The following is a 27,708-nucleotide window of genomic DNA, read 5'->3' on the forward strand; positions in this document are numbered from 1 at the left end:
GGAGAAGATGCTGATGCTAGGGGAAGTGGAAGGCAAAAGGAAGAAGGGCCGACCAAGGAGAAGATGGATGGATGATATTCTGGAGGTGACAGGCTCGACCTTGGGGGAGCTGGGGGTGGCAACAGCCGACAGGAAGCTCTGGCGTGGGCTGGTCCATGAAGTCACGAAGAGTCGGAAGCGACTGAGCGAATGAACAACAACCCGGCTGAAGAGGCTGCCCAGTCTCTGGATGGCCTCCCTTCTACACGCATGCACATATGCAAACATCCCAACCCCGCTGCCTCCGCTTGACACGTTAGCATGCAGAGCAGCTCTTGACCCCATAAACAGAACTGTCCCGGGAAGGCTCATTAACGCCCCATCTATTGGGTGAAAGGTAAAGCCTCAGCGGCCTCATGCACAAGGCGTGCCGAGCCTCACAAATGCTTTTATATCCAGGCCCAGCGTGCTCTTCCCCCCACCCTGACCCCAATACCATCAAGGAGCAAGAGAGCTTTGCTGCTCTGGTTGCTCTACTCCAATGGTCTAAATCCAGTGATAAGCCAGTGGAGGGGGGGGGTGGAGGTCCAAGCTCTTTGGGTTGCAGAACAGCCCTGTTCGGGGGCCCATCCGTCCTCCCAGAGACTCTGAGGGAGGCCCGGATGGCAGACCCTTCCTCCTTCTCCACCCGGACGCTGGGAGAACATGAAGCATCATCTGCATGTTCAACTCACCACGAGCTCTTGGGAGAGCAGGACAGGGCAAACCCCTGCCCCTGGACCGAGCCTGTCTGCCTGCATACCCCAGGGGGCCTGTTCCAGCCATCCTTTTCCCTGCCCTGATCTGTCAACTCCTCTCTTGACATCCAGTGTTCCCTGACAGAGATTTACGGTGGCACATCTTTAAATCTGCAACAGAACAGGGCCATGAGTTACACACCTGCCCTTAATCTCCACCACTATCTGTTATCTTTTATGGCTCCCTGGCACCCCTCCTGCCACCAAGGCCTCCGTGGCAGGCCAAGCAGCTCCCTTAGGCAGGTTCCAAGGAGAGGCAGAGACCCAAGCTGGGTACGACAGGAAGTGCTGTGGTAGGGCAGGGGGTTGCCCTCCTGTGAAAACAGTAGCACAGAGGGAGGCTCCATCCGTTTGCCATTTTAGGCACAAATCAGCCACCAAGAAGACGTTAATGGGAGCTACAAAGGAGAAGCCACCGGACTGCAGCCTGACAAGGGCCTCAGCGCCCCTCAGGCAGGCCAGGAACAGCCACAGCACCAAGCCCTGGGAGAGACGGGCCATTGGCCATGGGACCAGCCAACACATCCCCCAACAGAGGTCGGCACACATTCCATGGCAAACCACCTGGAAACACTGCCTGGAGGGGGGCGGGACGTGCAGCCATGGGTGGCCCGCCATGCACCAGCCAGAGAAAGCACAGCCATTGCGTGGACGACACCACCTCCCATCAGCAGCCGAACAGCGACCAGGCTGGAGCCATGGGCCTTCTCAGCGCCGCATCCGCCTGGAGCAGTGGTTCTTGCAGAGGGCATCTGGGAACAGGTTTGGGCTGCAAGTGGGCAGGAGCTGGAGTGCTGGAGGTGCGATTGAGCCCTCCTGGCCGTGTCTGGTTAAGAAGCTGAAGAACCCCCCAAGGGCCCTCATGGCTGGGCTTTGGCAGATGGGCAGCTCCTGCCTGCGATGCTCGAGCGCAGTGTGGGATGGGGGGGCGGCTTTGGCTTGGCAGCAGCGCCACCTCCAGGACCACCATGGGAGCTGCATGGCCCACCATCTGTGGCCCATCAGCAAATCCGGCGGAAGCTTCCCGCCAATCAACGATCCCCGCAGGGCCCCGGAAGCCTTGAGAAATGCTGTGATGGGCTCACAGTTTCAATCAATGCAATTTCTTTTAATTGAACGGACAGAAAAAGTACACTGCAAGCTTGTCTCTTGTGGCTTTGGGGGCGACGTTTTACAGGGACTGCCTAACTGTGCACACAGGGCATTCTGGGAGCTAAGCATCCTTGAAGCTCAGATCAAAAATCCGCCCAACTGTGGGCCGCATTATATTGGGCTGCGTTATATTGGGCCGCGCCGTGCCAGAGACTGCGCAGCTGCGTTTCCGTCTGGGCTGACCCAGGCTTACCAGTCTTTGCTGCAGCCCTTATGTTCTGACGCAGCAACAGAGGAAGCCGTTTCGCTCCCCCGCCACCCAGAAGCTACCGCAGGGCACAGCGGCTCTACAGACTCCTCCAGCTTTCTCAGGAAACGCAGCAGGCCAGGCTGAACGAGCCGGTGCTGGGCCAGGGAGGCACCCACTTGGGGCGCCTTCAGCTGGCTTCAGTTCCGATCCAGACTGAAGCGCAACGTTCCCAGGTGCGTCTAAAGCAGCCAGAAGCACCCAAGGAGATCTCTGGAGCGTGCTGGTCACAGCCATGCTGGCTGCCCCCCTGCTCTGCGAGACGCCCTGCCCCATGAGCTGGAGGGGATCTGCATGGGACTAGGGCTTGAAGCAGCCCCTGACCCGAGGAAGGAAGGCTTGAGTGGCGGGGGGGGGGGAGCCTGCAGAAGATGCTGCAGCCGGAGGGACTGTGGTTCCTGCTGTGGAAAAAGACGTCCCTCCCTGCCAAAGTGGGGACACCAGGGGGCTCCAGGCAGTGAGGCAGCCTAGACCCTGGGTGGGCACACCTCAGGCCCCCAGAGTCCACGGCCGTGAAGGTGCCCGCCCTTGCCCGGAAGGGGCGAGGTTGCCAGCTGGCACCCAAGATCAGCCTGTGCAGCAGGAGAGAACAAGCCTGCCTGCTGCCCCCTCACAGGCACACGAAGCCGGACTCCCACCCCCACCCCTAACCAGACTGGGAGACAGAGGCGCCAGCCACATGGGGGGGGCGTCCGCTGCGCCCGACCCCTCCCCACCGCAGGCGGGACTCCTCCTGAGGCCCAAGGCCAGGCAAAGCTCCCTGCCGAACACCTGGAGGCAGCGTGGGTTTCATTCCATTCAAACACAGAGATCTTCACTGAACCCCTTCCAGGATGCCGCACACGTCCAGGCACTTCCAAGCCCCGGGTGAAGACAGTGGAGGAAGAGAGTCAGGGTACCGGCCCACCCCCCCGCCCAGGCTTCATGTTCCCTGCAAGGCCCTTGCAAGAGCCGCCACTCTCAGGGTGGGGGCTGGTGCTGCTTCCGGTGCCGCAGGATTTCTGTGGGGGTGAGGAGGAGGCTCTGCTGGCAGACAGCACAGTGGTACGGTTGCTGCAGGCTGGAGGCGCCAGAAGAGGTCACCGCTGCACCTTCTGCAGGGCCTGGGGGCGCAAGGAAGGCAGGGTAAGGAACGCCTCCTGGCCCAGACTGCGAGGCCCAGATCAAGCCACTCTGCTGATGAGGAGGGGGAAACCAAGGCTGACATTGGGGGAAACGAAGGGGCCTGTCAAGCCCTTGTGGAAATGCTGCGCTCCCTCCCTCCACCCCTGCCCCCCATCCCGAGGCTCTCACCTTCGGGGCTGGGCACCCCCTCTGGGCACGGAGAGTGGCAAGTGTCCTCATGGGCCACCCGCTCCAGCGGGGTGAAGGGCATGTAGAGGCCGCACCGCGGACATGTCCAGAAGCTGCGCAGGCAGTCACTGTAGAGGTCTCCGTCCCCCTGCAGGCCACAGACAGGCCAAGGCCGCAGCTAGACAGGGAAGGGCTCCAAGCCATTGGGCAGGTTCTGGCCAGTAGGCCAGCTGGCTGGCTGGCTGGCTGGCTGGCTGGCTGGCGGGCGCCCACCCCCCCCTCCCACCCACTACTCGGGTGGAATGGAGATGCAGACCTCATGCACACTCATGGTGGGAACGCTGCTCACACACACCCTTACTCACTGCCAGGCAGTTGAAGGTCAGGAAGTCGCCAACCCTGTGGCCGCCCTTCACCTCGTCCGGGACCATCTCTGCCCCCTGGAAGAGGGAGGGAAGCCCGTCTGCAGCCACCATCTGTGGTCCCACGTAAAGGTTCTGCCGCTCCAGGGGCGTCATTCTCCGGAGGCTGTACTGCGCCTGCCGAGACGAGGGAGCAAGCAAGCCCATCCGGCTAAGGGGGCTTCTCCAGTGGCAGAGCAGGGGTCCGCCAAGCCCAGCACAGGGTACTCCGACTGGCAGAGGGTCTCCCTCCAGGGTCCCAGGCAGAGAGGGAGGCTTGCTGCCCCTCCCCAGGAGATGCTTGCCTGCCTGCCTGCCGGGACTGAAGCGGGGCCCTTCCGCAAGCACAGCAGGGGCTCTCCCATGGGGCTCTCCCACGGGGCTCCGGTTCCTCCCAGGCGAGCACCCCCCTGACCTCAGCCAGTCCCCCCAGGGCAGGCAAGCCCACCTCAGTCTTCAGGAACTTCAGCAGCTCCTGGGTGAGCTGGTGCACCTCTCGGGCGCTGGGGCACTTCTCCTCAGCTTCCGCCTCCTTGCCTCGGCCTGCCCGGCTCTCCAGCTGCTGGCCCAGGACCTTCTCCCAGGAGGCCCGGAGGCGCAGGGCTGTGCTGAGCATCCGCAGGGCTGTCTCTGCCGCGGGAATCCGCAACTCCAGCCACGCGTCAGCCACGATGCGCGTGCAGTCGGCACTGGTGTCCAGAGAGTGCGCCAAGAGCAGCAGGGCCTGGGAGAGCAGAGGGGGGAGTTGGGTGCCTGCTGGGGCGCTGGGAGGGAGCAGGGGGCTTGGCGCCCCACCCAGGAGGCCCCTCACCTGCAGTGCTGGCAGACGGAGGCAGTTCACCAGGTAGGGCTTGTGGGTCTCCAGCAGCGAGACGAAGGCCAGGATCTGGTGGCGGCTGCTCAGGCCCTCTGCAAAGCAAGGGGTGTCCCTCAGCAGCAGCAGGAGCAGCAGCAGCAGCAGCAGCGCGGGGCTGGCCTGACCAGCTGGCTGCTGCGGAAGGTGCGGGGCCCAACCTGCTGCCGGCTCCTCCGAGCCTGGCGCTCTCCAGCGATGCAGCCCAGGGAGGATGGAGGGCCCAACCAGCGCTGCTGCGGGGCCAGAGCAGCTGTCCCACCACCTGCGGCCCAGGCACCACGGCCTCTGGGGCGGCCCCAGCCCAGCCGAGCACCCTGAGCAGCCCTGCGACTGCAGCTGCTGCCTGCTCCAGGAGCGCCCCAAACACAGGCCCTGCAGACCCCCCCAACGTCAGACAGCAGCAGAACGGCGGAAGGGAGCCATGGACGCAGCACCCAGACGGGCTGTGCCCTGCCCTGCCCTCCGGCCTGCCAAGGGTGCCCAGCAAGGCCTCGGGGGCGAGGCTGCCTCCGCCGCCCTGATGCTTCTCACTGCCAACGGGATGCCACCACCTTCGGCATCAGGGAGTAAAAACGGGTGCTGGGAGGGCCCACGAGCGAGGAGCCGACGGGCATGGGGCAGAGCAGAGAAGCTGCTGGCGGCCCCCGCCCCCGATTTCCTCAACGAAGCCCCCAGACAACGAGGAGGATGAGAGACATACATCCGAGTTCTGCAACGGCTTTCAAGGATGCATATTTGCTCTGGTGGAGCAGACCCAACGAGAGCAGCAGAATATGGTCTGTGGCACCCAACCCTACACAGGTTTAGCAAGTCCTGCCAAGTCCAGTGGCATTGACTCCCAGGTAAGCGCATGCAGGATTACAGCCTCGCAGCAAGAGTGCACCATCATTATACAGCAAAACTGAACGTCCAGATGTGCTGCTACCCCCGAATGACGTTACAGGACTGCATATTTTCTCACAAAGGAGCTTAAGTCTCTGTGTGGTCACACTGAGGCTTCCAATCCCAGCTGAATCTTCCTTTTTGTTCCTACAGAGTTACTTTCCCCAGCTTTCTTTCCTGTTTTCTCAACTGGCAAAGCCTCCCAAATGTGCTTAGGGCACAACCCTATCAGGATGGCCATAAGCTCCCAAACTCACCATCCGTGCGGAGTGGGGGAGCGGTGGAGGCGATCGTCGCCTCCATGCTCCTCCCACTCTGTATTTTGGCTAGACAGGCTTTTTTGGCTAGCTGGGGCGCATCAGAGTGGGAGAGAAGGAGGCTGGGAGGCCCAGGGGTACCTCGTAAGCCAGCCTCCCCAGCCCGCCCCCAGGCACCCCCCTTTCCCTCCTCTCTGAGGTTGCTTTTGTAAGCTCAGAGAGGCAGATGGCTCGGTGCTGTCGGTGCCAGCTGGGAGGGGGGGAGGGAGGCGGAGCTCAGATTCCTGGGTCCGAGGTTGGAGTGCTGCCCCTGATCTCGGATTCAGGAATCCGAAGCATCTTATGGCCCTCCAGACTCTGTCGAGGGGTCGTAGGATCGCTGTGTCTGAGACCTTTAGGTGCAGCAGTTTGCAACTCCCTTTCAAACATTGAATGAACGTCTAGTTATCGTTTAAATAAAACGAAGGCACAGACACTTTAAAATTTCATAAATATGTAATATATTTTTAAACTAATTAGGCTGGATAAAGAAGTTGTGCCTACATTTTAATTTTTATAATCCCCCCCCCCCCAAATAAACCTGGGTGTGAAAATAAACCTCCCCCATCCCATGGCTCCAAAATTCCACATTGCTTGGTTTGCTTATTCCCAGAAAAGTACCGAAGCCCCAGCCAGCCCCCCCCCCCCCCCGCAACACAACCACAGCCCTCCCCCACCCGGCCTGGCCCGGCCGGACTCCAGGATGTTCCACCTGGCTAGCGACCTGCCCCCATCTTCCAAAGCCAGGACCAAAGCTGCTGCCGCCACCACCCTCAGCAGAGCTACTCTGCGTTGCCCACAGAAGAGAAGTGGCACCTGCCCTTTGCTACCTTTGTGACCCCCAGGCTCGGTGCCCCTCTCCTGGCCCGGCTGCAGCAGCTCAGGAGACTTGGCAAACACGCTGGCGGGGTGCAGGACGACTCCCGCCTTCTCCTTGGTGTGGAAGACCTGGAAGCAAATCGCAGGCAGCAGGCTCAGAGTGGAGCAGCAGAGCTCCCCCTGGAGGCTCAAGGCCCCACAAAGACCAGGGATGTCATGCAGCCTGGCGCCTGGCCCCCTCCCCTCCCCTCTCCACAGCCCCAGGCCATGGCCCCTGTCTGGCTCCCCCTGAAGATGGCCCAGCAGCTGGGGAGAGGAACCCGCAGGTCGGGCACAGCAGTGCCGGTTGGCCAGCCGCCTGGGGTGGGGAACAGCGCACACACACTCACCTGCTCTGAGTCTTTGCGGGTCTCGTTGAAGGCATCCGGAACAGCCAGCTGTGGGTAGAGGCCTCGGCCCAAGACCAGCTGCAGGAGGGCCAGTTGGCCAGGCGAGAGCGCCTGGGCCAGGGAGGAGGCTGCCCTCAGCTCGTCCACATTGTGCCGCAGCTGAAACTTCACATCCTGGAAGCAAAGATGGATGGAACCAAAGGGGGGGGCAGGCGATGCAACCCCACCACAGGATGAAGACTGCACTGAGGGGCAGCCAGCTGGAGCAGCTCAGCACCCTCTCCTCCCGCCAGAAGCCCAAGCCCAGGCTGTGCCCGGTATCCAGGTGACCCCGTAAGCACTTCAGAAGAGCCCTGAAGCTGGATCACACCCAAGGGGACCTCTCCAGCCCATCATCCTGTTCCCACCACAGCCAACCGGGGGTCCCGGGGGGGAGCCCCCAAGCAGGACAGGAGCGCAGCAGCCCCCTCACGCTCACGTTCCCCAGCAAGCGGCACGCAGAAGCATGATGGCTCTGGTGGTAACGTAGCCATCCGGACTAGCAGCCTTAGCCGCCAGGAATGTGTCTAATCCCCTTACAAAGCCATCACATCTTGTGGTAGCCAACTCCATAGTTCAACTTTGCGCTGTGCGAAGATGTCCTTCCTGGTACCTGCCCTGAATCTCCCATCAATCAACTTCATGGGGTGTCCCCAGTGGGTTCTGGGATTATGAGAGGGAGAAAACTGCCTCCCTGCCCACTTTCTCCACACCAGGCATTGTTTTGTACACCTCTCCCATGTCTCCCCTCACTTGCCATGTCTCCGAGCAAAACAATCCCAGCTGTTCAACCTTCCCTCAGAGGGGAGATGCTCCAGCCCCTTGGCCAGTCTAGTGGCTGTTTTCTGCACTTTCCAACTCGACAAACGCCCCTTCTAGGTGTGGTGACCGGAACGGGACACAGGACTCCAAGTGAGGTCACAGCACAGATTTGTGAGACGGCCGTTTCATTTTCAGTGCCTTTCCTGACGATACCCAATGTGGAATTTGCCTTTTTCAGAGCAGCTCCATAGCTGGCCCGGCCTTCCAGAGGAAGCTGCCCAAGGAGTCCTGGCCTTCAACCTCTGCCTTGCAGCCTGAACATGGTCGGGCCTGGCATAGCTTGTTGGCGTTCTTAACCCGCACCCCCCCCGCCCCGCGCTCCTGCCAGGCACCTGAATGTCCAGGCCACACTCGGCCTCCCGTTCGTCTCCTGAGGAAGAGCCGGCCGCCGCCTCCTCCAGCAGCCGCAGCACCTTCCGCCGCCGCCCCTCGCCTTGCTCGTGCTCCCGCTTGAGCCTGTACAGCTCCCGGCGCTCCCGGCGCCGGCTCTGCCGCGTGTAGGAGTCTCTGGGCTGGGCAGCAGGTTCCAGCAGCTGGTGGTCCCGGAGCAGCTCCTGGCCGAGACACAAGAAGAGGATGGCTGACTCCCAGCAAACACACGCCGACCAGCGTCCTGCCACATACTGCCCCCCCACCCCTTTCTGCCCCAACCCCTTTTCTCTGAAGGCCGGGTCCCAGGGGGTTCCCTTCCTTTCCTTTCCCTTCCCTTCGCCCCGCCCCCCTCGCTCTGGCCTGGTGCCCCAGCAAGAAGGCGTTCAGCGCCTGGCCGGTTCCTGCTTCCAGCCTGGCAGCCCTGTTGCCCCACGGCCCCTCCCAGCTCCAGACCCACTTGGAACTGGCGCCGCAGGTTGGCTGCCTCGTAGAGACGGTGCTCCTCCAAGCCCCGACGGCGGCACCAGCGGCGGGATCCACCGCGATTCTTGGATTTCTCCTGCCAGATGGGAAGGACAAGCACCACCATCAGGACACTGCCGCCCCAGAGGGACGGGCCCAGCCCTGAGCAGCCAGCCCAGAGGGACGGGCCCAGCCCTGAGCAGCCAGCCCAGAGGGCTTCCCCGTCGCAGGGCACAACACACTGTGCCCGCCTGGGCCGAATCCGCGCCGAGTGCCCGCCAGAAGGCTGCAGGTGCTGCTGAGCAACCCCCAGGTAGCGCCGTCTCCTGGGGGTGGAGGGGCCCTGTGCGAGCGCTTCTGCCTGAGCCTTCACTCCCCTGTCTGCGCAGGAAGACCAAGAGCGGCCTCAGGGGGCCGCAGCGAGGCCAGGCCAGATGAACCGGCACGTGGCACAGCGAGGACACAGCAAACTTCCGCGGCCAACGCCGGTGGCCCGGGAGCAGGCCACAGCAGAGGAGCACATGAAGCCCCCCGACCTCTTCCAGATGCCTCCTAACCCTCAGGTGCTGGAGCCAGGGAGGGGGAAGAGCCGGGAGCGCCAGGCACGGTCCCGTGCCTCCCCCACCTGCACCCAGGCGTCGAAGACGTTGAGCAGAGTCAGCGCGTCCCCCAGTGGGCTCTCCAGGGGCCGCCGGGCGGTGGCCCAGTCAGGGTCGCTGCGTCCGCTGCCGCTGTGCAGGAACGGTGAGGGCACGCTGAGGGCAGCGGCAGTGGTCAGTGCAGGCGCAGCCAGTCCAAAGAGGGTCCCCAGAACCAGCATCTTCCCTGCAGATGGACAGAGGGGCCCTCAGCCTGCGAGGAGGCCTGCTCCGGCCCTGCTCAGAGCTGCGGCCCTCACTTCAACGTGCCAACCACCCCCCACCCCACCCCTGCCACAGCACAACATTCACAGTCTGGAGAAGCTCAACAGCTGCCCTGTAAAGGGGGGGTGGAGCTGCAGTTTCTCAGTGCTGTGAGGTCACTCTGTACATGCTCAGAGGCACTTGGATATGGGGCTGTAGCAACCCAGCACAGTCAGCCCAGCAAAGCTAAACAGGCCAAGGCGGTCCAGTTCCTGCTCGACACAGCCCCAGAGGGTCACACTCCCGTCATTGCCCTCCCCACTCACCAATCACCACGTCAACAGGCAGCTCAGCCAAGAGTCTCCCGATGGGTGTGAGGGTCTCCTCCGCGTCCAGTGCACCTTGGTACTTTAGGTAGCCCACGGCTGTCTCCAGGCTGGACAATGGGGGGGGCTCCAGGAAAGGGAAGGCTCGGGGGTCACCCAGCCCCATGCTCTTCATCTAGACCCAGAGGAGAGAGGTGGCATGTGGGTCCCTCCCTTCTCAAGCAGCATCCACACAAGCTCCAGCCAAACATATGCAAGCAACACCAGGTCCTTTTGCCCGGCCTCCAAACTGTCTACTCAGATGCCTCACGTTCTGGAGCACTTGCCGGCCTTCCCCCACCCCCTGCCCCGCCCCGCCCCGCCCCAGCCATTTGAGGAGTTCCTCCTTGCAGAATCAGAGGCAGCTGGGGGGGGAGCACAAGCCCTCCACTGGCAGCAGGCAAATCATTCAAGAGTATGGCACAAACTGCCCTTTTAGAGGCTTCCATACTCCGGCTCTAGGGAAGAGAGGAAGCTGCCTTACACCGAGTAAGAGTGTGGGACATCTAGCCAGTGCTGCCTAGGTCTGTCTCAGACAGAGAGAGGGGTTGCTCCCCATGTTTTCAAAAAACAACCTCTGGGGATGCCAGGAACAGAACCCAGGAATTTTGGCGGGCAAGGCAAGGACTCTGCTGCTCAGCGACAGCCCCGCTTCCTCCAGAGAGGCTCCTGAACCGAGCCAGTCCCCGGTGCCGCTAACTCAGGACTGTCTCGCTCCGAGCCTCAGGCAAGGAGGCGTTCTCCCCTGGCTGCTGGACTGGAGCAGCTGAGGCTCAAGCTTGGGGCCTTCGGCACAGGCAGAGCCCATGCCGCAGCCCCTCCTTCTGGAGAGAACGGGACTCGGCCGTAGGGCGCTGGGGACCGGCCAGGACCTCCTGCCTCCCCCAGCAGCCACATCCGCACACCGGACTCTCCACCCAAGGGTGATGCTGGGAGGTTTGGGCCTGTGAAGGGAGGGGCCGTCAGGAGCACACAGAGGGAGAGGCAGGCTGAGGCCTGGCCTCCCATGGAGAACGGCCCGACCCGGCCGCTCCCTTCTCACCTGTAGAACCAAGGCATCGAGCGCCACCCGCTGGATCTCTGGCACGGGGTAGGGCGCAAAGGCATCGTAGTCTGACTCGGCATAGAGCCGGTAACAGACACCGGGCCCCGTCCTGCCCGCACGGCCCTTACGCTGCTCAGCACTGGCTCGGCTGATCCAGAACTCCTGCAGCCGCTGCAGCTTGGCCGTGGTGTCATAGCTGAGCTCCTTCACCTTCCCTGCAAGACAGAAGGCCAAGAGGAGGTGGTCATGCTGGAGGGGGCAGAGGCAGTGGCGGCCAGCTGCAAGGCCTCCTGGGAAGGGATGCCAAGGGCAGATGGAGAGGCCACCAGCAACACCTGGGCTCGGGCCCAAATTAATCCTGCAAGTTACACACATTTGCATAATGAATGCCGCCTGCAGTCATTGCAAGGAAAAGACACAAAACTAGACAGAGTAGCAAAGTCCCAGCCAATCCCCGCACCCTTTCCTGACCCACTAGAGATCTGACTCAGCCCCACCCTAGCTTTGGGGAATTTGCCTGGCAGAGCTCTTTAAAGTTGAAGGACTAGAACCTTGCTTTTTAAAAAGAATGCCGAGGATCCCATTTCTGCCCCATTTCCACATCTCACAGTGCGGACGTGAAGGGCCCTGCTCGTACCCCAGGCAGGGAGATGCAGTTCTCCCCCTCCTACCAGACCCACATACAGGCTGGAATGAGGGCCAGAAGCTCATCGCATGCTGAGCAGCTCTCCAGGGTACAGCTAATGCCGAGGGCCAGAGAAGTCGGCTCTTACCCGAGTCCACCACGAACCGGACACCATCAATGGTCACCGACGTCTCAGCAATGTTGGTGGAGATGATGCATTTTCGGACTCCTGGTGGAGGCATGTCAAATACCTGCCAGAAAAGCAGGGAGGAGAGCAGGGGGTGGGATCCAAAGAAAAAGGGGATTTGCACCCCGTGAGCCCACCCACGTGCAGCAGGCCCAAGGGCCGTGGGTGTCCTCCCAGTTTCCGGGGCTACGGGTAATAAAAGCCTCGAGAATTTATTTGATCTTTTTTAAAAACGCCCCTCACCTTGCTTGACAGAGTAAGCCAGTCGCTAGCTAACAAAACTAGCAGATTTGCTGAAGGGCAGCCTGAAACTCTTTTGACAAACAAAAAACAAACTACTTTGAGTGCCAGCTGAAGCCCTTGTTGTGGGGAGAACAATCCCTGCGGATGTGGCCAGTGTTTTCTGCAGAGGTTTCTGTTAGCAGCTGGACCCCTTCTTGGCGCACGCACACGTCCACGCAGCCTGGCGTGCTAGGAAGGGAGGGAGCCACGGCCGAGGCTCACACCGGACCGCGACACCGGCAGGTGAAGCACGGAGCAACTGGCATAGACAGGGATGGCAAAATGCCGAACCACCCCACAGGCTGACGCTGCAAGGCTTCTGCTAGCCTGCCCTTCCCAAGCACTCTCCGTGAAATACACATCCCACCCCCCCACACACACAGCCCTTGCACAAAACCCCTCGCCTCTACTCCACCCACAGCTCTCAGAAGCTGGGTGGGGCAAGAGGCCCAGCCCCAGGCTCCTGCCTGGCCCTCCCAGTCCTGCCTCCCCATCCAGCCCACCTTGTCCTGCTCGGCCACAGAGAGGGTGCTGTGAAGAGGAAGGACTGCCCAGCGCTGCGTGTGGGTGGCATAGGCCTGCGCAGCCTCCACAACAGCCCCGATCTCAGCCACGCCACTCAGGAAGATGAGCAGATCTCCCCTTTCCTCCGGGGGATACTTGTGATCTATGGCCTGGAGCACCCGCAGGAAGGGCCGGGGGTCCAGGCGCTCCTTACGCCCACTGGTGCTCTCCGCGGGCCGGATGGGTTCATACAGGACCTGGCGGGGGGGGCGGTGGACAGAAGGCAAGCAGTGAAGTACAGCCCACACTGAATTCGGCTGCCTGGGCCTCCCCTTCGAACGGAGACCCTGGCCCTCCTTGCTAGAGAGGAATGCCGGAAGCACATAGACAGTGTCTGGCCAAAGCTCAGTAATGGGGAAGTTCAGACGACCGAAGAGAGGTCAGAGTACAAGACAAACCCTCTGCCTCCTACGCAGCGTAACTGTTGCTCCTCATGGCTTGCCCGGCCCGAGCCGCTAACTAAAGCAAAAGTGCGCCGCGATGCTCCCCGCCCCACCCCCTTCCTTTGCGCTCTCCACGCCAATTCCTCATCTGCAGCATCTGCTTGAGAGGAAGGCTGCGGGTCACAGCACCAGAGTGCCTTCGCCAGTCGGCCTGTGGAGCACCAGCTTCTGGGGAGGATGCCTGGCCGCAAGGAGGGAAACCAAGTCGCAGAGCCGTCATCCACAGGGCTCTGCCGCCCCAGGGGCAGCTGTGGCAGCTCAGGCCGTGACCAGGACCGTGGTGCCGCTGCCGCCCCTTTCCCCCGCTCCATCTCACCGTGATGGGGAAGAGCCGCCCCGGGACCTGCACCACTGGGGCACCGCCAAAGTAGTCAGCGAAGAGCTGGACGTTGATGGTGGCTGACATGAGTACCAGCTTGAGGTCGGGCCGGGCAGGCAGCAGCCGGCGCAGGACGCCCAGGAGGAAGTCGCCGTGCAGGTGACGCTCATGCACCTCGTCCACAATCAGCACCTGGTAGCCGGGCAGGCTGGGCTCCCGCTGGGCCTGGCGCAGGAGCAGCCCCTCCGTCAGGAAGACAATCCGCGTGGCTGGCGAGCGCGTGCTCTCAAAGCGGATCTGGTAGCCGACCTGCGTGGGGCAGAAACGGAGGGAGCGGCTGCGCCAATCACCCAGGAGGTGGGGAAGCCCGCCCCTGGCCAGGTCCCCCCGCCCCAGGCTCTGTGCAAGCAGCCGGTCTCTGCTAGGGCGCAGGGGCACGTGGGAAGCACGTTTTGGACAGGTTCAACCAGGTGAGTAAACCTCAGAAGAGGGTGGGGGTATCATTTCATCTTGTTCATGACTGTACTATTCAGCTCTGAAAAGTACTTCAGTAAGAAGGTGCTGTGCCAGGATGGCTCAAGCCAGCCCCACTGCGGAGGAAGCCCCTTCTCACATCCAGCTCCCCATGGAGAACAGGGACCAGACGTTTCAGCTCTCGAGCGGCTGCTACGCACAAAGTGGGCCCCCGAGAGGGAACACCCCACGCAGCAAACACCCAGGGGCACCCTGATCCCTGCCCCCAAGGGAGGCTGCTAATTAACCCTCTCCCGTAGCAAAGATCCCATCCCAACCACGAGAGGAAGGACGCAGTCCTGAAACCAGCCCGCACCCAGACACGCCCTGCCTCCCCAGCCCCCCCCCCGTCTGTAGAATCAGGGCCAGGGCCATGAAGTGCAGACGCTCAGGGAGCTGGTGCCTCACTAGGCCAGTGGGTGAGTTGGGAAGGGCCAGAGCTCCACCAGCCCTGCCAGGGAGATTCCAGCCACCAGCCCTGCCAGGGATTCTCTACCCCGCCCCCCCACCGCAACAGAGATCTACAGCTGCACCCAGTTCAGTTGATCAGTGAGAATCATGCTTCCGCCTGCCTTCCAGGGCTCTGGCTAACAAGCGCAAAGGTGGGTCTTCTCTTAAATAAAGCGCTCACCCACCCTCAACCGTCCACAGGTGCCCTGCCAGGAACTGCCTCCTGGAAGGCCTGTGTGATGCCCCTCCCTGGCTTCCTCCCCACCCCTCCTCAAAGCCCACTGTCTCCTTGTGCCCACCCTTAGGCCCAGCACAGCCCCCCCTCCCACCCTCTGCTCCGGTCATGGGGCCTGGAACTGCCTCCGCACACGGGGGACCCACGCACCGCCACAGCCTTCTCCCCTTGGCCTCTGCTGGCCACTTCCCACCCCTCCGCTGTTGCTTCCCCAGTGACAAACATTAGATTGGAGCCTCCTCGGGGCAGGGACTCATCAAGCCTGTTCTTTGCGAAGACGGTAGTCATAAATCTCTCGAGCAGAACACTCTCCCCAGCAGAGAAACTTGTCCTGGATAAAGGATTATCTTTCATACCCACTCCTCTACATGATCCAGTACAGACCAGATTAGACCTTTTCCAGTTCTTTTGCAACATCAAATTACATCATTACTTTGGGTCCAATACGTCTAAATTTACAGGCACCAAAGTGCGGTTCAGACCACCTTCTAAATTTATGCCTCCCCCTCCAGTGGATCCGGCAATACAAGTCTTTGAAAAGCTTGCTCTATGAGACCTTGAGAAGACAGAAAAAACAACTGCACATCCCTGGAATAATACCAAGCATGAGGAAAGGAAGATCCTAATGAATCTAGCACAGGACTCCGCCATAGTGATAAAAGAAGCAGATAAGGGGGAGCTGTTGTTATTCAGGACAGCATGCACTACAAAAAAGAAGTACTCCGACAGCTACCTGACACAGTCTCATATATGGCAAGTAATAGTGATCCCACTAGTCATTACGAGGGAGATATTAAAAAAATCCTAGACGGGGGATTATGCCTGGGTTATATAACTGAAGGAGAATACAGGTTTCTATATAAAACCAACCCTAGAATTCCTGTATTGTATACCTTGCTAAAATTCATATGGGAGTCCCCCCCTCCCTCGGCAACACAGTAGTGTTGGGATGCAATTCAGTACTGGAACCACTCTCCCAGTGTGTGGATCATTCCCCAAAGCATGATGTAGTAGTAATGGGGGACTTCAATTTCCCCAATATTTGTTGGGAGACAAATTCTGCAAAACATGGCCCCTCCAGGAAATTCCTGACTTGTGTGGCGGATCACTTCCTCCTACAGAAAGGAGAGGAAGGAACTAGAGGATCGGCTATCCTTGACTTGATCCTAACCAAAGGAGATGACTTAGTGGAGAAAGTAGCAGTTACGGGAACTCTGGGGGAAAGCGACCATGTTGTACTTCAGTTCTTGGTTCTAAGGGAAGCAAAAGCCGAGTGTAGCCAAACACGTACCCTGGATTTTAGGAAAGCTGATTTTAATAAACTCAGAACAATGATCAGTAAGGTCCCATGCCAAGAGACTCTAATGAGAAAAGGAGTCCAAGATGGGTGGGAGCTTTTAAAAAAGGAAATTCTCAAGGCACAATTACAAACAATTCCAACAAGAAGAAAAGGTGGAAGACAAGGTGGAAGACTGTTTCCCGCCTCCCAGCTGAGCAGAGCAGAGCAGAGCAAGCTGCTCCAGCTGGTCCAGGGACTACAGAAGCAGGCAAGCTCCCAGAGAGCGAGCGAACAGAGCGAGCGAACAGGGGGAGCAAACAGGAGTTGGCCAGGGGAGTTGCAGTGGTTGAAGAGACAAAGGAGACAAAGGAGACAGAGGCTAAGAGGTAAGTGGGTTGATGGAAGCCCAGGGCGCTGCCCTTTATCCTTCTGACTGGCTGTGAGCTCACCAGGAGCTTCTGAGAGCTCCAACTGAATTGGAGGGGTGTGGCCTGAGTACTCCCAGCAGCTGACTGGGCGGGAAGCTTCAGTCTGTTTCCCGCCTCCCAGCTGAGCAGAGCAGAGCAGAGCAAGCTGCTCCAGCTGGTCCAGGAACTACAGAAGCAGGCAAGCTCCCAGAGAGCGAGCGAACAGAGCGAGCGAACAGGGGGAGCAAACAGGAGTTGGCCAGGGGAGTTGCAGTGGTTGAAGAGACAAAGGAGACAAAGGAGACAGAGGCTAAGAGGTAAGTGGGGTGCAGGAAGCCCAGGGCGCTGCCCTTTATCCTTCTGACTGGCTGTGAGCTCACCAGGAGCTTCTGAGAGCTCCAACTGAATTGGAGGGGTGTGGCCTGAGTACTCCCAGCAGCTGACTGGGCGGGAAGCTTCAGTCTGTTTCCCGCCTCCCAGCTGAGCAGAGCAGAGCAGAGCAGAGCAAGCTGCTCCAGCTGGTCCAGGGACTACAGAAGCAGGCAAGCTCCCAGAGAGCGAGCGAACAGAGCGAGCGAACAGGGGGAGCAAACAGGAGTTGGCCAGGGGAGTTGCAGTGGTTGAAGAGACAAAGGAGACAGAGGCTAAGAGGTAAGTGGGTTGCAGGAAGCCCAGGGCGCTGCCCTTTATCCTTCTGACTGGCTGTGAGCTCACCAGGAGCTTCTGAGAGCTCCAACTGAATTGGAGGGGTGTGGCCTGAGTACTCCCAGCAGCTGACTGGGCGGGAAGCTTCAGTCTGTTTCCCGCCTCCCAGCTGAGCAGAGCAGAGCAGAGCAAGCTGCTCCAGCTGGTCCAGGGACTACAGAAGCAGGCAAGCTCCCAGAGAGCGAGCGAACAGAGCGAGCAAACAGGGGGAGCAAACAGGAGTTGGCCAGGGGAGTTGCAGTGGTTGAAGAGACAAAGGAGACAGAGGCTAAGAGGTAAGTGGGTTGCAGGAAGCCCAGGGCGCTGCCCTTTATCCTTCTGACTGGCTGTGAGCTCACCAGGAGCTTCTGAGAGCTCCAACTGAATTGGAGGGGTGTGGCCTGAGTACTCCCAGCAGCTGACTGGGCGGGAAGCTTCAGTCTGTTTCCCGCCTCCCAGCTGAGCAGAGCAGAGCAGAGCAAGCTGCTCCAGCTGGTCCAGGGACTACAGAAGCAGGCAAGCTCCCAGAGAGCGAGCGAACAGGGGGAGCGAACAGGGGGAGCAAACAGGAGTTGGCCAGGGGAGTTGCAGTGGTTGAAGAGACAAAGGAGACAAAGGAGACAGAGGCTAAGAGGTAAGTGGGTTGCAGGAAGCCCAGGGCGCTGCCCTTTATCCTTCTGACTGGCTGTGAGCTCACCAGGAGCTTCTGAGAGCTCCAACTGAATTGGAGGGGTGTGGCCTGAGTACTCCCAGCAGCTGACTGGGCGGGAAGCTTCAGTCTGTTTCCCGCCTCCCAGCTGAGCAGAGCAGAGCAGAGCAAGCTGCTCCAGCTGGTCCAGGGACTACAGAAGCAGGCAAGCTCCCAGAGAGCGAGCGAACAGAGCGAGCGAACGGGGGGAGCAAACAGGAGTTGGCCAGGGGAGTTCGGCAGGGGAGGTCAAGGGGGAGGCCCCTAACATTTTTTTTTAACTAACTTTTTCCCATTTATTTGTCTTGTAACACACACTTCCACACCAGTGGGACTCTGCTTTTAATCTCTACTGAGTAGAGGAGCAGGCACAGGCTAGTCTAGAACAATCACAAAGCTAGACACAAAAAGGGAAACGGGGCTATGGAAGGACAAGACTCCCCAGTGGTGGTGACCTGCAAGGTGTGTGCCATGTTTGTTTTCTTGCCTGAGAACAACATGGCCTAAACCTGCAACAAGTGCAAGTTGATCACGCTGCTGGAGGAAAAAGTAAGTGGACTGGAGCGGCGACTGTCAACCCTCCGGGGAATAAGAAAACACGAAGAGTTCTTGGACAGAATGGGGGAACTACAGCAGCAAAGGGCAGACCAGAAGCTTGAAGAGCAACAGCAAGATGAGGCAGAAGTGGGAAATGCTGAGGAGAAGAAAAATGGAGTAGAGGATACTCCTTGGAAAACGGTGACAGTTAGGAGAAGAAGAACTAGACGCCACTCTGCACCAGTGGAAGCGGTGGAGCTGTGGAACCGATTCCAGGTACTTGCAGATGAGACTGGAGGACAGCCTGCAGAGGAAGAATCACAGGGGAACCTGAATGAGAGTGAGCAAGAGGCTAAAGGTCAGTCAAACAGAGGCGATGAAACCCAGGCCTACAAGAAGAAGAAGAGTGGTAGTAGTGGGAGACTCCTTGCTGCGTGGGATCGAGACCCAAGTATGTCGTGAAGACCCGTGGACTCGCCAGGTATGTTGTCTCCCAGGAGGACAGATTAGAGACGTGACTGAAAGGTTGCCTGCACTCATAAAGCCCACTGACAGGTATCCCTTTCTTCTCATCCATGTGGGAACAAATGATACCGCCAAGCGGAGCTACGAAGAGATCACGTCAGACTTTGAAGCTTTGGGAAGGAAACTCAAGAACTTTGGGGCCCAGATAGTTTTCTCATCCATCCTTCCAGTAGTTAGAAGAGGGATAGAAAGGGAACGAAAAATACTCCGGGTGAATGACTGGCTACGAAGGTGGTGCCGACGAGAGAGATTTGGATTCTGGGACCACGGGCTATACTTCCTGGAAGATGGGCTGTTGGCTAGGGATGGGTTGCACCTCACAAAGGCTGGGAAGAATGTGTTTGGCCACAGCATGAAGAACTTCATCAGGAGGGCTTTAAACTGAATCCTACGGGGAAGGGAGATGTAATGTTGGGGGTAACAATGGACGTAGGCGCATGCCCTGCAATGGAGAGAACAGCGCTGATAGCGCCCAATAATAGTCTTCAGACACATGTAGGAAGAAAGCCAGACTATGAAGCACATGGTCTTCGATGTCTATATACTAATGCCCAGAGTATGGGAAACAAACAGAACGAACTTGAACTCTTAATACAGGAGGGAAATTATGACTTGATAGGTATAACTGAGACTTGGTGGGATGACTCTCATGACTGGAATACAGCAGTTGAAGGATATAACTTGTTCAAAAAGAACAGGAGGAACAGAAAGGGAGGCGGGGTTGCACTGTATGTGAAAAATACATATCTCTGCACAGAAATACAGGAGGAGGAGCTTGGTAGCCCCATCGAGAGCATCTGGGTTGAAATAAATGGAGCAAAGAATAAAAGGAACCTGGTGGTCGGAGTCTACTACCGGCCACCCAATCAAGGAGAAGCCAAGGATGAAACTTTTGAAAAGCAAATAGCCAATGTTTTAAGGAAGCATGATGTAGTAGTAATGGGGGACTTCAATTTCCCCGATATTTGTTGGGAGACAAATTCTGCAAAACATGGCCCCTCCAGGAAATTCCTGACTTGTGTGGTGGATAACTTCCTCCTACAGAAAGTAGAGGAAGGAACTAGAGGATCGGCTATCCTTGACTTGATCCTAACCAACAGAGATGACTTAGTGGAGAAAGTAGCAGTTACAGGAACTCTGGGGGAAAGCGACCATGTTGTACTTGAGTTCTTGGTTCTAAGGGAAGCAAAAGCCAAGTGTAGTCAAACGCGTACCCTGGATTTTAGGAAAGCTGATTTTCATAAACTCAGAACAATTATCAGTAAGGTCCCATGGCAAGCAATGCTAGCAAGAAAAGGAGTCCAAGATGGGTGGGAGCTTTTAAAAAAGGAAATTCTCAAGGCACAATCACAAACAATTCCAACAAGAAGAAAAGGTGGAAGACAACAGAAGAAGCCAATGTGGCTTCACAAAAAGCTTAGGGATGACCTGAAAACAAAAAAGGACACATATAGGAAGTGGAAAGAAGGCCAAGTAACAAAGGAAGAGTACAGGCAGGTAGCACAGAATTGCAGGGATGGCGTCAGGAAGGCTAAAGCGGAGAACGAGGTGAGGTTAGCGAGGGATGCTAAAAACAACAAAAAGGCTTTCTTCAGCTACGTGCATAGTAAAAGGCAGAGGAAAGAAATGGTTGTTCAGCTATTAAATAAGGATGGCAAAATGATAACAGATGACAAAGAAAAGGCAGAGGTGCTCAATTCCTACTTTGGCTCAGTCTTCTCCCAAAAGAGGGTCTATGACCCCCCTGGCAAAGGCGAAGTACAGGCTGAAGGGGCAGGATTGCAGCTTGAGATCGACAGGCATATGGTCAAGGAACACCTCATTACTTTGAATGAGTTCAAATCTCCAGGGCCAGATGAACTGCATCCGAGAGTCATAAAGGAACTGGCAGAAGAACTCTCAGAACCGCTGTCTATTCTCTTTGAGAAATCATGGAGGACCGGGGAAGTGCCAGATGACTGGAGGAGGGCTAACGTTGTCCCTATCTTCAAAAAGGGTAAAAAGGAGGAACCTGGGAACTACAGACCAGTCAGTCTGACATCAATCCCTGGGAAAATTCTGGAGCAGATCATAAAGCAATCCATCTGGAAGCACCTTGACAACAATGCCGTGATTACTCGAAGCCAACATGGATTTGTCAAAAACAAGTCCTGCCAGACAAATCTGATCTCATTTTTTGATCAAGTCACCTCCCTTGTAGACCGTGGGAATGCTGTAGACATCATATACCTCGACTTCAGCAAAGCTTTCGACAAAGTGCCCCATGATATCCTGATGAGCAAACTAGCTCGAAGTGGGCTAGATGAAACAACGATCCGGTGGATCCACAGTTGGCTACAGAATCGGACTCAAAGAGTGCTTATCAATGGGACCTTCTCCAACTGGGGAGAGGTAACGAGTGGGGTACCGCAGGGCTCAGTCCTGGGCCCAGTGCTCTTCAACATTTTTATTAATGACTTGGAGGAGGAGGTGCAGGGAATGCTGATCAAATTTGCAGATGACACAAAATTGGGTGGGATAGCTAATACTTTGGAAGACAGAAACAAAATTCAAAGTGATCTGGATAGACTGGAGCGCTGGGCAGAAAACAACAGAATGGCATTTAACAGGGACAAATGCCAAGTTCTGCACCTAGGAAAAAGAAACCAAATGCACACTTACAAGATGGGGGATACGTGGCTCAACCACACTACGAGCGAGAAGGATCTTGGAATTGTCGTCGATCACAAGCTGAATCTGAGCCAACAATGTGATGTGGCTGCAAAAAAGGCAAATGCTATTTTGGGCTGCATTAATAGAAGCATCGCTTCCAAATCCCGGGAAGTACTAGTTCCCCTCTACTCAGCACTGGTTAGGCCTCATCTGGAGTACTGTGTCCAGTTCTGGGCACCACACTTTAAGAAGGATGCAGACAAGCTGGAGAGGGTTCAAAGGAGGGCAACAAAGATGATCAGGGGACTGGAAACAAAGCCCTATGAAGAGAGACTGAAAGAACTGGGCATGTTTAGCCTTGAGAAGAGAAGACTGAGGGGAGATATGATAGCACTCTTCAAGTACTTGAAAGGTTGTCACAGAGAAGAAGGCCAGGATCTCTTCTTGATCATCCCAGAGTGCAGGACACGGAATAATGGGCTCAAGTTACAGGAAGCCAGATTCCGGCTGAACATCAGGAAAAACTTCCTGAGTGTCAGAGCAATACGGCAATGGAACCAATTACCTGGGGAGGTGGTGGGCTCTCCCACACTGGAGGCCTTTAAGACGAGGCTGGACAGCCATTTGTCAGGGATGCTCTGACATGGATTCCTGCATTGAGCAGGGGGTTGGACTCGATGGCCTTGTAGGCCCCTTCCAACCCTACTATTCTATGATTCTATGACAACAGAAGAAGCCAATGTGGCTTCACAAAAAGCTTAGGGATGACCTGAAAACAAAAAAGGACACACATAGGAAGTGGAAAGAATGCCAAGCAACAAAGGAAGAGTACAGGCAGATAGCACAGAATTGCAGGGATGGCGTCAGGAAGGCTAAAGCTGAGAATGAGCTGAGGTTAGCAAGGGATGTTAAAAACAACAAAAAGGCTTTCTTCAGCTCCGTGCATAGTAAAAGGCAGAGGAAAGAAATGGTGGTTCAGCTATTAAATAAGGATGGCAAAACGATAACAGATGACAAAGAAAAGGCAGAGATGCTCAATCCCTACTTTGGCTCAGTCTTCTCCCAAAAGAGGGTCTATGACCCCCCTGGCAAAGGCGAAGTACAGGCTGAAGGGGCAGGATTGCAGCTTGAGATCGACAGGCATATGGTCAAGGAACACCTAATTACTCTGAATGAGTTCAAATCTCCAGGGCCAGATGAACTGCATCCTAGAGTCATAAAGGAACTGGCAGAAGAACTCTCAGAACCGCTGTCTATTCTCTTTGAGAAATCATGGAGGACGGGGGAAGTGCCAGATGACTGGAGGAGGGCTAATGTTGTCCCTCTCTTCAAAAGGGGGAAAAAGGAGGAACCTGGGAACTACAGACCAGTCAGTCTGACATCAATCCCTGGGAAAAGTCTGGAGCAGATTCTAAAGCAATCCATCTGGAAGCACCTTGAAAACCATGCCGTGATTACTCGAAGCCAACATGGATTTGTCAAGAACAAGTCCTGCCAGACGAATCTGATCTCATCTTTTGAACAAGTAACCTCCCTTGTGGACCATGGGAATGCTGTAGACATCATATACCTCGACTTCAGCAAAGCTTTCGACAAAGTGCCCCATGATCTCCTGATGAGCAAACTAGCTGGAAGTGGGCTAGATGAAACAACGATCCGGTGGATCCACACTTGGCTACAGAATCGGACTCAAAGAGTGCTTATCAATGGGACCTTCTCAAGCTGGGGAGAGGTAACGAGTGGGGTACCGCAGGGCTCAGTCCTGGGCCCAGTGCTCTTCAACATTTTTATGAATGACTTGGAGGAGGAGGTGCAGGGAATGCTGATCAAATTTGCAGATGACACAAAATTGGGCGGGATAGCTAAGACTTTGGAAGACAGAAACAAAATTCAAAGTGATCTGGATAGACTGGAGCGCTGGGCAGAAAACAACAGAATGACATTTAATAGGGATAAATGCCAAGTTCTGCACCTAGGAAAAAGAAACCAAATGCACAGTTACAAGATGGGGGATACGTGGCTCAACCACACTACAAGTGAGAAGGATCTTGGAATTGTTGTTGATCACAAGCTGAATATGAGCCAACAATGTGATGTGGCTGCAAAAAAGGCAAATGCTATTTTGGGCTGCATTCATAGAAGCATCGCTTCCAAATCCCGGGAAGTACTAGTTCCCCTCTACTCAGCACTGGTTAGGCCTCATCCGGAGTACTGTGTCCAGTTCTGGGCACCACACTTTAAGAAGGATGCAGACACACTGGAGAGGGTTCAGAGGAGGGCAACAAAGATGATCAGGAGACTGGAAACAAAGCCCTATGAACTGAGACTGAAAGAACTGGGCATGTTTAGCCTTGAGAAGAGAAGAGTGAGGGGAGATATGATAGCACTCTTCAAGTACTTGAAAGGTTGTCACAGAGAAGAAGGCCAGGATCTCTTCTTGATCATCCCAGAGTGCAGGACACGGAATAATGGGCTCAAGTGACAGGAAGCCAGATTCCGGCTGAACATCAGGAAAAACTTCCTGACTGTAAGAGCAATACGACAATGGAACCAATTACCTGGGGAGGTGGTGGGCTCTCCCACACTGGGGGCGTTCAAGACGAGGCTGGACAGCCATCTGTCAGGGATGCTCTGATTTGGATTCCTGCATTGAGCAGGGGGTTGGACTCAATAGCCTTGTAGGCCCCTTCCAACCCTACTATTCTATGATTCTATGAAGCCTTTCACACCTTTAATACCATTCTATGTACATGATTCCTCCGAATTCATTCATCAAATCAAAACTGTTAATGTAGAGATGGCTATTTTGATCACCATGGATGCAAGATCTTTATGCACCAATATGCCTCAAAAAGATGCCCTAGAAGTTATACAACAAACATTGGATAGAAGAACAGAAAAACATCCTCTACCCACTTTCTTCTGTCCCTTGTAGAAACAGCCCTTTGCCAAAGGGGTTGCCATGGGCTGCTCTACGGCCCCAGAAGTGACCAACCTATATATGGCCGAACATGAAAAAGAACTTTTTTCACCCAAGGGCCAATATACAACAAAACATTTTGATATGGCTGAGGTATACGGATGCTCTATTCACCATCTGGAGAGGGAGTGAGAAGGTGCTGCAACAATTTGCAATGTGGCTAAATACCAGGAATGAAAACATCAAATGTGACCTTCATTCTGACACCCTGGAAGTTCACTTTTTAGATCTCAAGGTGAGAAAGGAGGGGGAACAACTTGCCACTACATTTTACAGAAAGCCCACTGACGTTTGGGCATATCTGAAATATGATAGGTCACAACCCAGCTCCCCAAGGAATAACTTCCCACACAGACAGTTTCTACGACTCAGACAGGAATCACACATGCTCTCCATGGATTTAAGGGAATGAGGAAACCCTGAGCCTACATGGGGCTTTAAAAAGGCAGAAAAAAAGACCACAAGCTGAGCTGTTAGTAGGTACAAACAGAACATCCTCAGACCAAATCAACTCTGCTTTAACATTTGACCCTATTACTAACAAATTGCAAAGGAGCATAAAAAGATATTGGCATATAATACAATATATTTCAGGTTGCCAAGAGAAACCACTGATTTCTTTTAAAAGAACCAAGAATATCAGAAATTTTCTGATAAGTGAATTTAAAGAACACAACAGAAATTTAGTCAATGTCTTGCCAGGTGCTTCCATGCCTTAGGGCCGTCACCATGTAGACACTACAGCTGCTGCAAGTACACCTCTGAAATATATAATCTGAAAACCCCTCCAACCGATATACCACTTGAGGCATCTCACTACCTGCAGTAATGCCTTTGTAGTTTATGCTGTCCAGTGTAAATGCCTTAAGCGTTATGCGGAAAAAACAGTGAGGCACTTGAGTAACGTTAAGAACAGACCAGGTGCCCCACTTGTAAGCCATTTCGCAGAACAGCAGCGTTCTCCCACAGATCTAAAATTGGAGGCACTGGATAAGCTTGACATCAAGGAAGGAAAATATCTGTTGAGAAGAGAAGCTGGGTGGATTTTGGAACTGAATGCTCCCTCTTCATGTGGTTTAAATGAAGACCTTGAATTTTCACCACTCTTAAGACCTGTGGGTGATTTGCACACACTCCCTAGCTACCACAGTACAGGCTACAGCTCAGTTTCGGGGCCTTGGCTGGATTACATCAACATGGAGACACCTGACAGAGCTAGGGAAAAAATGGACAAAAGAATATAAGATTCCAGAAATCTCTTTACCAGTCGCCAGTAGATTGACACAGGAAACAGTCTTTTGTGAAAAATTCTGCAACTTTTTTCTCCAGTAAGTATGAACTTATATGTTATCCTTAGTACATAAGTGGATTTTATATGTTTTTATGAGGATGTTATACACGCATAAGCCCCTGTAGGAATTTGTATTTTAGTAACGTTTTACTTCTGCGTGCTATCCTATTTGTAGTTTTTATGACCATTAGCGTTACAGCTCCCTGAAGAAGGCCGAAAATGGGAAAAAGGCCGAAACGCACCGGGCTTCCCGCAATGAAACGTTTTGTGCGTCCCGACAGCCCGCTTCTCGTCTCCGCGGCGCACCTCGGATGCGCGCCGCCCGCCCGCCCCGGCTCCCCGCGAAGCGCCGCGTGCACCCAGGGCGCCCCGCGGGGCTGACGCCGCCCCGCGCGCCCCCGCGCCGCCCCGCCGCCCGGCCCCGGCACGCGCGACGGCGGGGCTCCGCGCCGCTCACCTGGGCGCCGTGCCGCTGCAGGCTCTCGCGCGCCACCCGCGCGGCCAGGGCGACGCAGGCGATGCGCCGCGGCTGGGTGCAGGCCACGCGGGCGTAGCCGGCGGCCAGGAGGTACTGCGGCACCTGCGTGGACTTGCCGCAGCCCGTGTCGCCGGCCACCACCACCACCTGGCTGCGCGCCACGGCCCGCAGCAGCGCCTCGCGGCGGCGCGCCACGGGCAGGGCGGCCCGCGCCCGCCGCAGCCGCGCCAGGCGCGCGAAGCTCCGCCGCTGGCGGAAGGCCAGGAAGTGCAGCAGGGCCCGGCGGAACTCCCGCAGCGGCCCCGGGGCCGCGCCGCCCGCCGCCCGCGCCGGCAGCCGCAGGCTGATGCGGCCGCGCGGGTCGTACTCGCGGGGCGGCGCGCCCGCGCCCGGCCCGCGGAAGCGCCGCAGCCGCGCCGCGAAGGCCCGGAACTCGCCCCGCTCCGCGGCGCCGCGGCCCGCCAGGTAGACGCCCTCCAGGAGCGCCTGCGCGGCGGCCCCGGCCTCGTCCCCGGCCTCGTCCCCGGCCCGGCGGGCCCCCCGCTCCTCGCGCGCCATGGCCGGGCGGCCGGCGCTGACTCGGCCGCCGGGGCTACGAGCCGCCGCCGCCGCCCTTCCTCCGGCGGCGCCCTGCGCCTGCGCAGAGGCCGCGCCGGCCCGCCCTCTCCGCGCGCGCCCCGTCCTTCGCCTCGCGGGAACTTCCGCGCGGACCCCCGCGGAGCGCGCGCGGCGGAGCGCGCCGTCGGCAGGGCGCGCCTGCCTGGGCCGCAGGGGGAAGGGCGACTCCCGGGTGCCTGGCTGCTCCCGGCGTCCTGGGCCCCGCGGGCGGGCGGGCGGGGCGCCGCAGCTGCCGGGTGATGCGGCGCGGCGGCGGCGGCGGCCGGGCTGACCTTCGCTGTGACGCGGGCGGGGGACCGGCAGCCCCGAGCAGCCGCTAACGGCACGAGCCGGCGGGCGGGCGGGCGGCCCCCGGCGGCATTTTTCCAGGAGTCGGGAAATGCCGCGGGACGCAGCGCCAGCGGGGGGGCCGAGGGCGCGGCTTCGATCGCAGCACCGGCCAGAAGGGCGCCGGTTCCTCGCCTGCAGACGTCCGCCTTCCGCTTGCGGGACACTGGTCTGCGCTGCAGGGTGGCGCTAATGTCCCGCCCCTCTTCCGCTGCTTGGCGACAGTGGTTAGCAGCGGAGCACGCCGCGGGGCTTCCCCCCACCCCCAGGATAAGCCGCGTGTCTCGACGTGTGTGCGCACAGGTGGGGATTTAACAGCTGGGCAGCCGGCCCTCCATCCCGGAGTTTCCAGGGGGCAGCGAACGCCTTGCATCCAGACACTCCCGTGGACGCAAAGGCGGGCCCCTTCCAGGCAGGCAGTCCGCCCCCAGGGGCGGCCCTCGACCAGCTGCCAGCAACCGGCCCCTGGGCAAACCATGTAATCAGCACCCCCAAACCCAAGGGCAGATCTAGGCTGAGGTTTTGGGGAAGCATTTTGCCCCTATTTTCCATTTAATGAAGAGTCA

General features: G+C 57.3%; 1 protein-coding gene across 1 annotated transcript; it reads right to left on the reverse strand.

Moving 5' to 3' along the window:
• Positions 1 to 1,859: 1,859 nt before the first annotated feature.
• On the reverse strand, positions 1,860 to 27,676 carry DHX34 (DExH-box helicase 34). The gene is made up of 17 exons (XM_084814436.1): positions 27,406 to 27,676; positions 26,177 to 27,318; positions 13,476 to 13,787; positions 12,656 to 12,913; positions 11,832 to 11,934; positions 11,056 to 11,273; positions 9,975 to 10,149; positions 9,432 to 9,631; positions 8,802 to 8,903; positions 8,305 to 8,526; positions 7,112 to 7,285; positions 6,734 to 6,851; positions 4,681 to 4,778; positions 4,318 to 4,593; positions 3,834 to 4,007; positions 3,469 to 3,646; positions 1,860 to 3,278 (listed from the first exon to the last, which is right to left on the reverse strand). Exons 1-17 carry the CDS (start codon positions 27,674 to 27,676, stop codon positions 3,136 to 3,138), a joined length of 4,164 nt encoding a protein of 1,387 aa, XP_084670562.1. The 3' UTR covers positions 1,860 to 3,135.
• Between the last annotated feature and the right edge of the window lie 32 nt (positions 27,677 to 27,708).

Source organism: Heloderma suspectum, chromosome 10, assembly GCF_057233095.1.
Source record: "Heloderma suspectum isolate Gila_16-S chromosome 10, 16-S_ref, whole genome shotgun sequence".
NCBI classification, from domain to species: Eukaryota; Metazoa; Chordata; class Lepidosauria; order Squamata; family Helodermatidae; genus Heloderma; species Heloderma suspectum.